Source organism: Cucurbita pepo, chromosome LG14 (assembly GCF_002806865.2).
Source record: "Cucurbita pepo subsp. pepo cultivar mu-cu-16 chromosome LG14, ASM280686v2, whole genome shotgun sequence".
Classification (NCBI taxonomy): domain Eukaryota; kingdom Viridiplantae; phylum Streptophyta; class Magnoliopsida; order Cucurbitales; family Cucurbitaceae; genus Cucurbita; species Cucurbita pepo.
In genome coordinates this window covers 621,502-634,023 of record NC_036651.1, presented here as the reverse complement: position 1 = coordinate 634,023, position 12,522 = coordinate 621,502, and the positions used below count along the sequence as shown (strand labels likewise).

General features: G+C 37.1%; 3 protein-coding genes across 4 annotated transcripts; 1 reads left to right on the top strand and 2 right to left on the bottom strand.

The window, feature by feature from the left end:
• The first annotated feature begins 4,052 nt into the window (after window positions 1-4,052).
• On the top strand, window positions 4,053-8,747 carry LOC111810182 (leucine-rich repeat receptor protein kinase EMS1-like). Its single transcript, XM_023696788.1, has one exon. It carries the CDS (start codon window positions 4,707-4,709, stop codon window positions 8,610-8,612), a length of 3,906 nt encoding a protein of 1,301 aa, XP_023552556.1. The 5' UTR covers window positions 4,053-4,706; the 3' UTR covers window positions 8,613-8,747.
• On the bottom strand, window positions 8,651-10,645 carry LOC111810183 (heat stress transcription factor B-2a-like). The gene is made up of 2 exons (XM_023696789.1): window positions 9,668-10,645; window positions 8,651-9,572 (listed from the first exon to the last, which is right to left on the bottom strand). Exons 1-2 carry the CDS (start codon window positions 10,010-10,012, stop codon window positions 8,946-8,948), a joined length of 972 nt encoding a protein of 323 aa, XP_023552557.1. The 5' UTR covers window positions 10,013-10,645; the 3' UTR covers window positions 8,651-8,945.
• Window positions 10,646-10,781: 136 nt separating this feature from the next.
• LOC111810184 lies at window positions 10,782-11,932 on the bottom strand. 2 transcript variants are annotated; one of them, XM_023696790.1, is made up of 3 exons: window positions 11,676-11,932; window positions 11,228-11,307; window positions 10,782-10,985 (listed from the first exon to the last, which is right to left on the bottom strand). In XM_023696790.1, the coding sequence occupies exons 1-3, from the start codon at window positions 11,887-11,889 to the stop codon at window positions 10,911-10,913; spliced, it is 369 nt and encodes a 122-aa protein (XP_023552558.1). In that variant the 5' UTR covers window positions 11,890-11,932; the 3' UTR covers window positions 10,782-10,910. The 2 variants fall into 2 exon arrangements, with proteins under 2 accessions (XP_023552558.1, XP_023552559.1); XM_023696791.1 differs by having other exon boundaries at window positions 11,228-11,304.
• Window positions 11,933-12,522: the final 590 nt, after the last annotated feature.

The window sequence follows — 12,522 nt, the reverse complement described above, 5'->3', positions numbered from 1 at the left end:
CTTGTCGTTTTTTTCACTCGCAAGCCTTATTTGTAGTGTAGTGCTGAATATCCCATTACCGCTCTCCAACCTAATCCGATCTAATAACTTAGTTACTAAATATTGTTTGTTTTGACTCGTTATGTATCGTTATTTATTATGACAAGGAGAACGAAACATTTTAAAAATTATATGAAAATTTATCTTTAATAGAGGCATTTTAAAATTGTGAGACTGATAATCGTACCTAACAGATGAAAATGGATAATAAATTTTAAATATTAAAAGATAAAATAAGTGGATTAATGAAAGAGATAGAGAGAGAAAAAGACGGAAAATGGTAGTATATGTTGACCTTGTGAAAAAGAAAAAATAATAATATTGATGGATTGACAGACAGGTAGACGAGGGAAAGGCATCGCTACCTAGTCATCCAGAATATATATCCGAATTTGGGTCAAATCAGCTACGTGGCAAGTTTTGTAAGGCTGATTCTAATCTCGAGCAGTCATTGTTTGACACGTGTATTTGATTTAAATTAGAAATAACATATTGCTATTAAATGAGTTCGTTTTTGTGGATAATCTTTGAATTTTACGGTTTAAAAAGATTTTGGTTAAAATACCGTTGTATTACCGATTAGAGGTTAATTATTATTAATTAGCAAAAACATGACAATAATTTCAATTAAAAAAATAAAGAAATGTCAGACTTATAAGAATTAAGGTTTATTAAAAGTTAAGACTCAGATTTTAAAATTTAAAATTTATAAAGAATAAAATTAAACAGTATTAAAATAATATTTTAATTTTTTTTTTTTTTTTTTTTTTTTAAATTTTTAGAAGTGGCAGGCTCGTCCTAAAATTACTTGCTTTTATCTATTTAATCGTGGAATGATTATCATATTTTTAAATTTAATTTAAAAATATTATAGATAAAAAAATTGAAAATTTAAATATTTTATAATTTATTCTTTTAAGTTATATCAATTATCATTATCCTAAGATGCTTTTCCATCTTTTTTACGTCAATCTTAATCAAAATGAATTTCAACCCGTTACACAATTATCATTCGTCAAAAATGAGAGTTGTGATTGATTTGAAAGATTCAATACACTAAATTTCCTTAACCATTATTTATTCAAAAAATAATTGTTTGGCTGTAGATCGTTTCTAATAAATTCTTAATTTCAATGTCAAGATTTTTATTTTTTATTTTTGGATTAAGGAATTCGGATTGTTGGAGTATTTATGGTCTTAATTAATGTAATCATATATTTATTGGACAAATAAGACCGTGAATAAAAAACTTAATAAAATAAAATAAAGTAGCATGAATAATATATATATATATATATATGTATGCATAGTGTCAAATTATTCAGGTAAACTTTGTTTTCAAGCATCTCAATCTTAGTACGAATAGCCAAACAAACAAATCGCAACTCTATCGAATATTTTTTATAAGTGATTTTAAGTTTAAAATAAACACAACCATTGAATAATAAGATTTTTATTTTTATTTTTTTAAATGTTGTTATGTTTTTAGTTTAAAAATATATATCCATTGAGATTCAGACATTTGTCGTTTTTAATTCATAGTTAAGTTAAGTTGAAGTTAGCGTTATTATTAAAAATACTCTTGGAGTATATATCCAACGATTATACGAGGTGGGCCCAGTTGATGGGCCGAGATGCATGGGCCCGTATACTGATATGGGCTTGTCAAATTAAGATCAGTCTTTGGGTCCAATCAAGTAATGATGGGCCTTTATTTTCTGAAGTAGTGATGTGGTTATCTATGGGCCCCCATTTCTAGCACTGAAAAGCCCAAAATGCAAGGCCCATATAGATGAAGTCAAAGTTTGACTTTTTCTTTTTTCCCTTTTTTCTTACCTTTAATTTTAACAAGATGAACTACTCAAAGTTATTTATTTCTATTTTTTTTTGTAAAATTACCCTCCACACTCAAAAAATTACCAAACACACCCAATAATAACTTATTTTATAGATTAAAAGGTTTAAGTTTTTACGAGTAGATCACCCTTAAAGTCATACATTGAATGATTCGCTCATAGTAGTGATCATTAAGCATATCTAATGTCTAAAAACACACCAATGTCTAAAAACTCATTTCATATAGTTGTACATATAATTGTAATGACCCATGTTTAGAATTTAAAATCAAAATGGCTTCGATATTCTCGGATGACATGGTGACATTATCTGTTTCTCGTTTGTAAGAGTGAAGACTTATTGGTACAGACCAACCCAAGTCATTGTATTTAAGAATACAAGTTCCCAATCCCAACTACTACTGTCAGTTTCGTCTGTCCCATCAAACTTACAGAACCATACTTAGCCGTACAGAGAAGTGTGTAGGTACGCGAAGGGGATGGCAATGGCAGCCATGGAAAGATGAGAAACCTGAGAACAACACATAACTTCAACTTTTGCTTCACTTACGCAACGTCCTTTCACAATCACAATGATATCGCTCCCAGTATCCCAATACTTCAATACCCTTTTCCTGCCCTCTCTTAAATTTCCCCCTTTCCCTTTCAATGATCAATGCTCTGTTTTTTGCTCTGTTCCACAAATCTCTTCCTATCAGACTGCACTTGTGGTCTGCATGTTTCCTGAAATGCTCTCTAATTGCCACTGCTGGGCCTGCCACTCCCCACCCTTTAAAACAATTAACTTTTTCTTTATACATTTTTTTCTCTTTCTCTGTTTCTTTTTCCCGGAAAATCTCTATTGTGTTATGAGAGACAACAAGCTCTCTCTCACCCTTTTTCTTTTGCTGTGTTCATCAGTATTAATGACATGCATGGGGGTTCTCTGAAAATCATCAAGTTTCAGCGATGACCCAAGATTTTTACGTGATTTTCTTTTCTCTCTCGGATTTTCTCGGGAAAATCACTACAACTGTTCATAATAATGTTTGGTCGGTGACATGAAAAAGCCCAAATGATTCCATTTTACATCTTCTTTTCAATCCAATTTCATAACTCTAAATATTTGAGGTTTCTAGCCCTTTTAAATTATTGGGATACCAAAGTAATTTCTGATGTATGAGTTTACACGAAAGAACTATTGAATTTATAAGCGTTAGATTTCTATTATTGATAGGCTTCTATCATCTATCAGCGGTTTGCTAATTTAGGAAATGATCATGCGCGCTCTATGTTGTACATTGTTGAAGGGATTGATAAGCTTCCATCATCAATCAGCTCTAGGAAGGGAGTCTCACATGGGCTAATTTAAGGAATGATCATGGGTCTATAAGTAAACGAATACATTTCCATTGTTATGAGAACTTTTGGGGAAACCCAAAGCAAAGCCATGATAGCTTGTGCTCAAAGTGGACAATATCGTACCATCGGTGATTAGCTACTATGGTTGTTTTGAAAATGAGATTGCATCAAATCAGTTTACGTATTAGGATTGGTGTTCGAATCTAATATTGCTATACTTTCATTATTATCAACTTGTTCTATGACTACTTCCCGTTAAAATCTACATTACATTTTCAAACCAAGAGTCTAGAATTTTGAATTTCAAAGTTTAATTTCAGCAAACCTCAAGTTTGTAGGTGGGGTTCGAGTACAACTAAAGTAGTTAGTCATTTAAAAAAATGAAATAGCCTAATAAATAAGGACAAGGGCTAGATAGAGCCCAATGCCTAACCATAGAACCATCTCCCTCAAAAAGTGTAAAGCTAAGAACCGGTAGAAATTTTAATGCTCGTACTATTTGTTTGTAAATGAGAACCGTAAAAAATAGGAAGCAGGTCTAAAAAGATTACAAGATAGAGTATGAACCATGTACTTTTATTAGAAGTTCTTATAGCTCGAGTGGAACCCAAATTGTATTATAAAAAAGGACAATGTTTTTGTTCAATTTCTACCTCTCCCATGCATTATATATGCTGATATGCACACAATTGAGCCCTCCTTTTGGGGTATTTGTGACCTAATAAAAATAAAAAAAAAAAAGTATCCAAACCCTAAAACCCACAAACACAAGTCACTCTCTCTACCCTTTTGACCAATTTTGATTCTTTCCACAATAATTTAACAAAAAAGATTGGAATAAATGCATATAGGAATAAGGTATTTAGAGAGTTGAAATCACAGCCAACAATGGTGGGAGCATTTGCAAAACCCACAAACCCTAAAAAGCTTTCATTTTTATTCTCTATTCCCTATTCCATAACCCTAAAAACCATTACTTTTATCAAAATATGAATAAAGAACAAAGAAAAGGGAATGGAAGTGACAAAAAGACTGCTTTTTTAATCACCCAATACACAGCTTTGTTTTGTTTGTCTTCCACAAAACCTTGAATTTATGACTTGGTCTAGTGTTATGAGGGACCCCTTTTCAAATTTCTTGAGGACTTGGAGGACTTCAAAATAAATACCCAAAAGTAATATCAGGGAATTTGGAGGGCCTAAAGTAGAAGAAAAACAGAATTGCCGTTGCCATACCATCCTTCAAGTCATGTGAGCTGCGCCTCCTCTCTGACCAACCTTCTTTTGCCATAGTCCTTTCAATGCTGCGTTATAGCTATGGGTCGTAACCTTCTTCTTCTTCTTCTTCTTCTTCTTCTTCTTCTTCCCCTTCTTTTCATCTCTCTCTGCAACAGCCATGGAAGTTAAGGTTGCCCATCTTCATTTTTTTTGCAGTCGTGGTTTGAAATATTGAGATATCATAATCTTTCATATGGGTATGGAGTTGACACGCTTCCTTCTCATTTTCATCGGCTACTTCGAGCTCTGCATTTTGAGCTCCAATGGTATTATACACCAGAATGAGATTATTATCGACAGAGAAAGCTTGATTTCTTTCAAAGCTTCGCTTGAGACCTCCGAAATTCTGCCATGGAACTCATCACTTCCTCACTGCTTTTGGACTGGAGTTTCTTGCCGGCTCGGTCGAGTTACAGAGCTCTCTCTTTCATCTCTTTCGCTCAAAGGCCGACTCTCTCAGTCGCTTTTCAACATTTCGAGTCTCTCTGTTCTTGACCTTTCAAACAACTTTCTCTATGGCTCAATCCCACCTCAGATATCCAATCTTCGGAGCTTGAAGGTGCTCGCTCTCGGCGATAATCAGTTTTCCGGTGATTTCCCAATCGAGCTCACCGAGTTGACTCGGTTGGAGAATCTCAAGTTGGGGACTAATTTATTCACAGGTAAAATCCCGCCGGAGCTTGGAAATTTGAAGCTGCTACGGACCCTTGACCTCTCCAGCAATGCCTTCGCCGGAAATGTCCCGACCCACATCGGAAACCTGACGAGGATTTTATCATTGGACCTCGGTAACAATCTTTTATCAGGTTCACTCCCATTGACTATCTATACTGACCTTAAATCTTTAACGTCTCTGGACATTTCAAACAATTCGTTTTCGGGTTCAATCCCACCTGAAATTGGAAACCTACAGCATTTGACTGATCTTTATATCGGCATTAACCACTTTTCCGGTGAGTTGCCTCCTGAAGTTGGTAACCTTGTATTGCTGGAGAACTTTTTTTCGCCTTCTTGTTCTTTAACTGGTCCATTGCCTGACGAACTATCCAAGTTGAAATCATTGAGCAAACTGGACCTTTCATACAACCCACTTGGGTGTTCTATCCCGAAATCGATTGGTGAGTTACAGAACTTAACTATATTGAATCTGGTTTACACTCAGCTTAATGGTTCTATTCCTGCTGAGCTCGGGAGGTGCAGAAATTTGAAAACATTGATGCTTTCATTCAACTTTCTATCTGGGGTGTTGCCACAAGAGCTTTCAGAGCTTCCCATGTTGACATTTTCTGCTGAGAAGAATCAGCTTTCTGGGTCATTACCTTCCTGGCTTGGCAAATGGGATCATGTTGATTCTATTTTACTCTCGAGTAATCATCTCATGGGGGAAATCCCTCCTGAGATTGGAAATTGCTCGATGCTTAATCACCTGAGTTTGAGCAATAACTTGTTGACAGGTCCAATACCTAAAGAAATTTGTAATGCTGCATCCTTGATGGAGATTGATCTTGACAGCAATTTCCTCTCGGGTCCGATTGATGATACATTTGTGCTGTGTAGAAACCTTACGCAGCTGGTTTTGGTAGACAATCAGATTGTTGGGGCAATACCAGAGTACTTCTCAAACCTTTCCTTAATGGTAATCAACCTTGACTCTAATAATTTTACCGGTTGTTTACCTAGAAATATATGGAACTCAGTGGATTTAATGGAGTTTTCTGCCGCAAATAACCTGTTGGAGGGTCATCTCCCTTCAGAAATTGGCTATGCAGCTTCACTTGAGAGGCTTGTTCTCAGCAGCAATAGGTTGACAGGCGGTATACCAGATGAGATTGGAAATCTCACAGCTCTTTCAGTTCTAAATTTGAATTCCAATCTGCTTGAAGGAACTATTCCTACCATGCTTGCAGATTGCACTTCACTTACCACGTTGGACCTTGGAAACAATAGTCTAAAAGGGTCGATTCCTGAAAGACTTGCTAACCTTACTGAATTACAGTGTCTAGTTCTGTCACACAACATGTTATCTGGAGCCATACCTTCCAAGCCCTCTGCTTATTTTCGACAGGTTACTATTCCAGATTTGAGCTTTGTTCAGCATCATGGTGTTTTCGATCTGTCTCATAATAGATTGTCTGGTACCATACCTGATGAACTGGGGAATTGTATTGTTGTAGTTGATCTTTTGCTGAATAATAATCTACTTTCTGGAGAGATTCCTAGATCTCTCTCTCAGTTAACGAACCTGACAACCTTGGATTTGTCTAGCAATATGCTTACTGGTCCTATTCCCACAGAGATTGGCAATGCTCTCAAGCTCCAAGGCCTGTATCTATGGAATAATCACCTGGTGGGTACAATCCCCGAAAGCTTCAGTCATTTGAGTAGCTTGGTAAAGTTGAACTTGACTGGAAATAAATTATCTGGTTCAATTCCAAGAACTCTTGGTGATCTGAAAGCTCTAACTCATTTGGATTTAAGTTCTAATGAGTTGGATGGTGATCTTCCTTCTTCTCTGTCCAACATGTTGAATCTTGTCGGGCTTTATGTACAGGAGAACAGGCTTTCTGGTCAGGTTGTTGAACTTTTCCCAAGTTCCATGACATGGAAGGTTGAAACTTTGAATTTGAGTAATAACTATTTTGAGGGTGTCCTTCCACGAACATTGGGCAACCTTTCATACTTGACAACTTTGGATCTTCATGGAAATAAATTCACAGGGCAAATCCCTTCAGATTTTGGGGATCTTATGCAACTTGAATACTTGGATGTTTCAAATAACAAGCTCTCAGGAGAAATTCCAGAGAAAATATGCAGCCTTGTCAATATGGTTTACCTGAATATGGCAGACAACAGCCTGGAAGGGCCAATTCCGAGAAGTGGCATTTGCCAGAATCTATCCAAAAGTTCACTTGTGGGTAACAAAGGCCTTTGTGGAAGAATCATGGGTTTGAATTGCCGGATCAAAATCTTGGAGAGATCAGCAGCATTGAATGCTTGGAGCGTTGCAGGGATCATCATTGTTAGTGTTCTTATCGTTCTAACTATCACATTCGCCATGCGGAGATGGATCATTAGAACCCAGAGAGAGAACGATCCAGAGGAAATGGAGGAAAGCAAATTAAAATGTTTCATAGACCCCAATCTCTATTTCTTAAGCAGCAGCAGCAGATCGAGAGAGCCTTTAAGCATCAATGTAGCCACGTTCGAGCAACCCCTTCTGAAATTAACTTTGGCTGATATTCTCGAAGCAACCAATAACTTCTGTAAAACAAACATCATTGGAGATGGAGGATTCGGGACAGTGTACAAGGCCACATTACCTGATGGAAAAATTGTTGCCGTGAAGAAACTAAGCGAAGCAAAAACACAGGGGCACAGAGAATTTATAGCTGAAATGGAAACCATAGGCAAAGTGAAGCACAATAATCTTGTACCACTACTTGGCTACTGTTCTCTTGGGGAGGAGAAGCTCCTAGTCTATGAATATATGGTGAATGGTAGTTTGGATCTTTGGCTAAGAAACCGAATCGGTACTCTCGAAATCCTTAACTGGGAGACTCGATTTAAAGTCGCTTCAGGCGCAGCTCGTGGATTGGCATTTCTTCATCATGGATTCATCCCCCACATCATTCATAGGGATGTTAAAGCAAGCAATATACTCCTCAACCAAGACTTCGAACCAAAAGTCGCCGACTTCGGGTTGGCTAGACTGATCAGTGCTTGTGAGACTCATGTCACAACTGAGATTGCTGGAACTTTTGGTTACATCCCGCCGGAGTACGGGCAGAGTGGGAGGTCTACTACAAAGGGGGACGTTTATAGCTATGGTGTAATCCTACTGGAATTGGTAACTGGGAAGGAACCAACAGGACCCGACTTTAAAGAGATTGAGGGCGGAAACCTGGTTGGTTGGGTGTTTCAGAAGATCAACAAGGGGCAGGCTGCAGACGTTCTTGACGCCACAGTACTGAATGCTGATTCCAAGCATATGATGCTTCAAACCCTTCAGATTGCTTGTGTTTGCTTATCAGAAAATCCTGCTAACAGACCTTCCATGCTTCAGGTATTGAAGTTTCTTAAAGGGATCAAAGATGTGTAAAGGGTAACACGAAAGGTTCTTACTTTGAGCTGGGAATAACACTGTAAAGAAGTATTTAGGAGTATATGCTCAAAATGTTCACATTTGTGTTAACATTTTATCTGCTGCTAATCTAATCTAAAGCGAAGGAGAAAATGGTGATGAAGTTTCATTAACGCTTAATGTGCTTTGAAACTTTCTTAATTTGCCCCCTGTAATGGCGGCACACGTGCCATCTTTTTCCAGATTTGGGGATGGAATGATTCCCTGCATCTCTGATTTTACTTGAACAAGAACCTGAAAAGTCGATACATTATTATCCTAGCCGTTAATTACAGATCCATTTGATGGCTCTCAGTGGACTTGATTACGCCACGTTTTCTGATCATCAACTTTTTTATGACAATTTACCCGTTCTGATTTGACTTCCGATCTATCCGGTGGTTGGAGTCTCAAAGTAGTATCGTCCTCCGCTATCTCCGTCGCCCACTCTCTGTATTCCCTCGGCCGCTTCGCTCCGATGGCCGCGCCGATCTGATTCGTCTTTCCCGCTTCGTCTTCGCCGGAAGGCCGCTTCACTGGAAAAAGATCGAGCGATTTTGCCGGTGTTAAAACGCTGTCTCTTACTTTGAAACTGCTCTTGAATTGACATTCAACAAAGCTCGACATCATCGAGAAGATGTTGTTGCACAGAGATTTCATCTCAACCAATTGTTCCGAAAGCTTTGCTTTCTCTTTTCTAAGCCGATCGTTCTCATCGATCAGCTCCGCAAAAGCTCCCGTCGGAGTCTCATCAGACGAAATCACTTGTTCTTCACTAGAAGAATTGCCCGTCAATGCTAGTAGATGCGCAGGCAGAGTCGTGGACGGCACCGGACTGTGAAACTTCCGCCGCTGAATCTCACAAAGAAGCTGTTTCTTACCTTTGCGAAAACACTCATTCGCGAACTCCCAACGGTCCGATACAACCTTTTTAAATCCCTGAAAAAAAAAATCCAGCAATCAAAAAACAAATCCACCATGGCTTGGAAGGAAAGAGCAACGAAATTGAAATCCAGCAGAGGATTGATGATTACATAAGTATTAAGCTGGCGGAGAAAGCTAGTGAAGTTATTGTGCTTGAAATACTTGGGCAGCAAATCTGTAGCAAAAGTGATGGTGTTCCAAACGATGAAGGTAGATCCGTCGTGGTTCCATGAAATGACATGGTCGATTGCCTCGTCGTCAACAAGCTGATACGTTTTGGTCAAGAAAGGAGTGGGCATAGATCTCTGTGAATCACCTCCATTAGGCGACGGTTTGGCGCTCTGCTCTCCCATGGGAGACGCCACAAGAATCACCCAAATCAGATCCCGGAACAATCGCAGGCAGCTCCCAAGCCCTAAAGAAGCTTCTATGAGCGAATTTTCCGGCAATGGCATTGGAGGGATTGCAATTCTAGAAGCTTCGTGGAAGAGAACGAAAAGATATTTTTAATCTTGGAAGCGACGAGAAATAGAATGTGCGGCGATTTGAGAAACTTCCTCGAAAGGCTAAGCCTCTCTTTTTTAAAAAAATAAATAAATTACATTTAAGCTGTCACCGTCCTTCTAAAAAGGTTACCCCAAATCCAAATCATTCCACGTAGGCGGCCACGTAGATTATTTCATTCTTCTTATTTGTTTATTTTTAATTTCTCCAACATTGGGCTTGAATCGGCTCGGCCCAAGGTCCACTTTATTTGGGTTCACTTCCAGTGTCTTTATGGTTTTTTTTTTCCACAATTGCCCCTATATATATAAGATAAGATTAGGCAACAAACTTTATATTCATGAATCCCTTTCATTATCCCCACATAATCCACATACACTCTTATGACTTTCCATTGTACCCAATAGAAAAAATTTTTAAAAAAAAGGAAAAAACAAACCAATCATAATCAAATCAACCCCACATTGCCAAATAAAATATCTTCCTTTCACTATACTATCATTTATATTATATTATCTTATATTATATTCCCAATCAGAATTGGCGATGGACTCCCTTTTCCTATTAATATAACCCCACATGGTCTTTTATGATCTTGGAAAATAAAAAACATAAATTAAAAAAAATATATATATATCTTTGAATATTCCATTTATTTACAATTTTACCCTCGTCTTCGTTTATTGTATTTAACCTACCTAAGGTAGCCAATTAAATTAACGCTTTCACTCATTTCCCATCATTAATTGAAGATTAACAAACTAAGTGAAAAGACACGAGGATTAAATGAAGAAACTAAATGGGAAAAAAATGCAGCTGAAATAATAATAATAATTAATATTATATTTATTAGTTGACAGGTGACATGGGATGGTCTCTCTCATCTTCGTCTTCAACTGCTCTCTCTTCCATCTGTGGGACCACCTGCCATACCACATAAGCATGCCATTTTATTTTAATAATTTAACTATAAATATCTATATTATTGTTTAAAATATCAAAAAATTTGTATTTAAATTTAATTAAACCTAAATAAGTTAATAGTTTGTATCCACGTGGCATTAGAACAAATGCTGAAACCAGCCGCAAAAAGAGCGTAATTTTGATTGAAAAAGATAAGATTAAAAGGAAATAAAGACAAGAGAGTTGGACATATTTATAATGACCTGATCTTGAATTGAAGTGTGCGGTAGAGATGGTATCCGTCTTGATCTCCTGCTAGATCTACCGTCCATTCTGGTACCTACTGGATCATAGCCGTAAGTCATTAAAAAGAAAATAAATAAATAAATAAATAACAAAAAAGAAAATTGATTTTTATTGTGATATATAAATCACACATAAATATCTTCACAGGGAATATTCACTATTCCCGCTTTAGTCGTGTTGTTTAGGCGCTGTTTGGTTGGTTGGTCCATTTGAGTCAAAATAAAATAAAATAAAATAAAATAAAATTAAAAAAAACCCCAAATATAGGAAAATAATGCGTCTTTAACGTTAACCAAGAACTACTCCAACCCTAATCCTATATTTGCGTTCATTATATTCGTGCATCCAAACAAGGCGTAAAGACCTGCAAAATGACTGACAAAAAGACGCTAGCATTAAACTCACCGGAGATGGAATGCTTTTTTCTGTTCTTATGAGGCGAATCTAGGGTTGAGTCTGCGGTGTCCGACAGGTGGCGGTCCAGCCGTAGAAGGCGGCGATGGTTCCGATTTTTGAACATTGATCGCACAAAAGAAGCTTCCATGGAATTCAAGAAGTGCATGTGCTTCTCATTGGTCCAAAACGGCTTCGTTTCGCTGAATTGCACGTGCGACTCCATGGGTAGGAGTATACAAAATCAAGAACCAAACAGGAGTTGGAAGAAGAGGTTCCCCTCTCCTTTTCGCTGCCTTCCCCTTTTTCCCCTCTCTCAAACGCGAGTACAGATTAACACATAAAGCGTTTTCGCTACTCGCCTTCCTTCTCTCACACGTATTTTAAAAAAATAATAATAAACATAATACCATCATAATTGAATCCTCCATTTTTCCGTGTTCCTTGATTAAATAAAAATCTAAAATGTATTTTATAATTTACAAACTTTATTGTATATCTTTAAAATATTAGAAATAAAATGAATATGGTGTAATTTAACCCGAAATTATATGAATTTGTGTTTATTGATGGGGAGTATATGGCAGGGAAAAAGAGAGTAATAATTTGAGGGACAGGTGGAGGAAGGAGAGAGCGAGTAGGGAAGAAAAGTGTAGTCGAGAAGGTGGGGAAGATTGGGGCTTGGAGGAGAGCGGTGAAAATATCTGGATGGATTAAATAAGAGAGAGATATTTTAGAAGATGAATAATGAGAAGCCAAAAGATCTGACTTTTATTCCAGTTGGCGGATTCTGACAAATTTCCTTATTTATTTATTTACTTTTTTTCTTTTGTTTCCACCCTCATTTATTTGCCTCCAA

Excerpts from the sequence above, each read along its gene's own strand:
- LOC111810183 (XM_023696789.1), bottom strand. The coding sequence starts at position 10,012 with ATGCCATTGCCGGAAAATTCGCTCATAGAAGCTTCTTTAGGGCTTGGG. Across the intron at positions 9,573-9,667 it reads TCCGCCAGCTTAATACTTAT|GGATTTAAAAAGGTTGTATC; the intron begins GTAATCATCAAT and ends TTTTTTTTTCAG.
- LOC111810182 (XM_023696788.1), top strand. The coding sequence starts at position 4,707 with ATGGGTATGGAGTTGACACGCTTCCTTCTCATTTTCATCGGCTACTTC.
- LOC111810184 (XM_023696790.1), bottom strand. The coding sequence starts at position 11,889 with ATGGAGTCGCACGTGCAATTCAGCGAAACGAAGCCGTTTTGGACCAAT. Across the intron at positions 11,308-11,675 it reads AAAAAAGCATTCCATCTCCG|TAGGTACCAGAATGGACGGT; the intron begins GTGAGTTTAATG and ends GCTATGATCCAG. Across the intron at positions 10,986-11,227 it reads ACACTTCAATTCAAGATCAG|GTGGTCCCACAGATGGAAGA; the intron begins GTCATTATAAAT and ends GTGGTATGGCAG.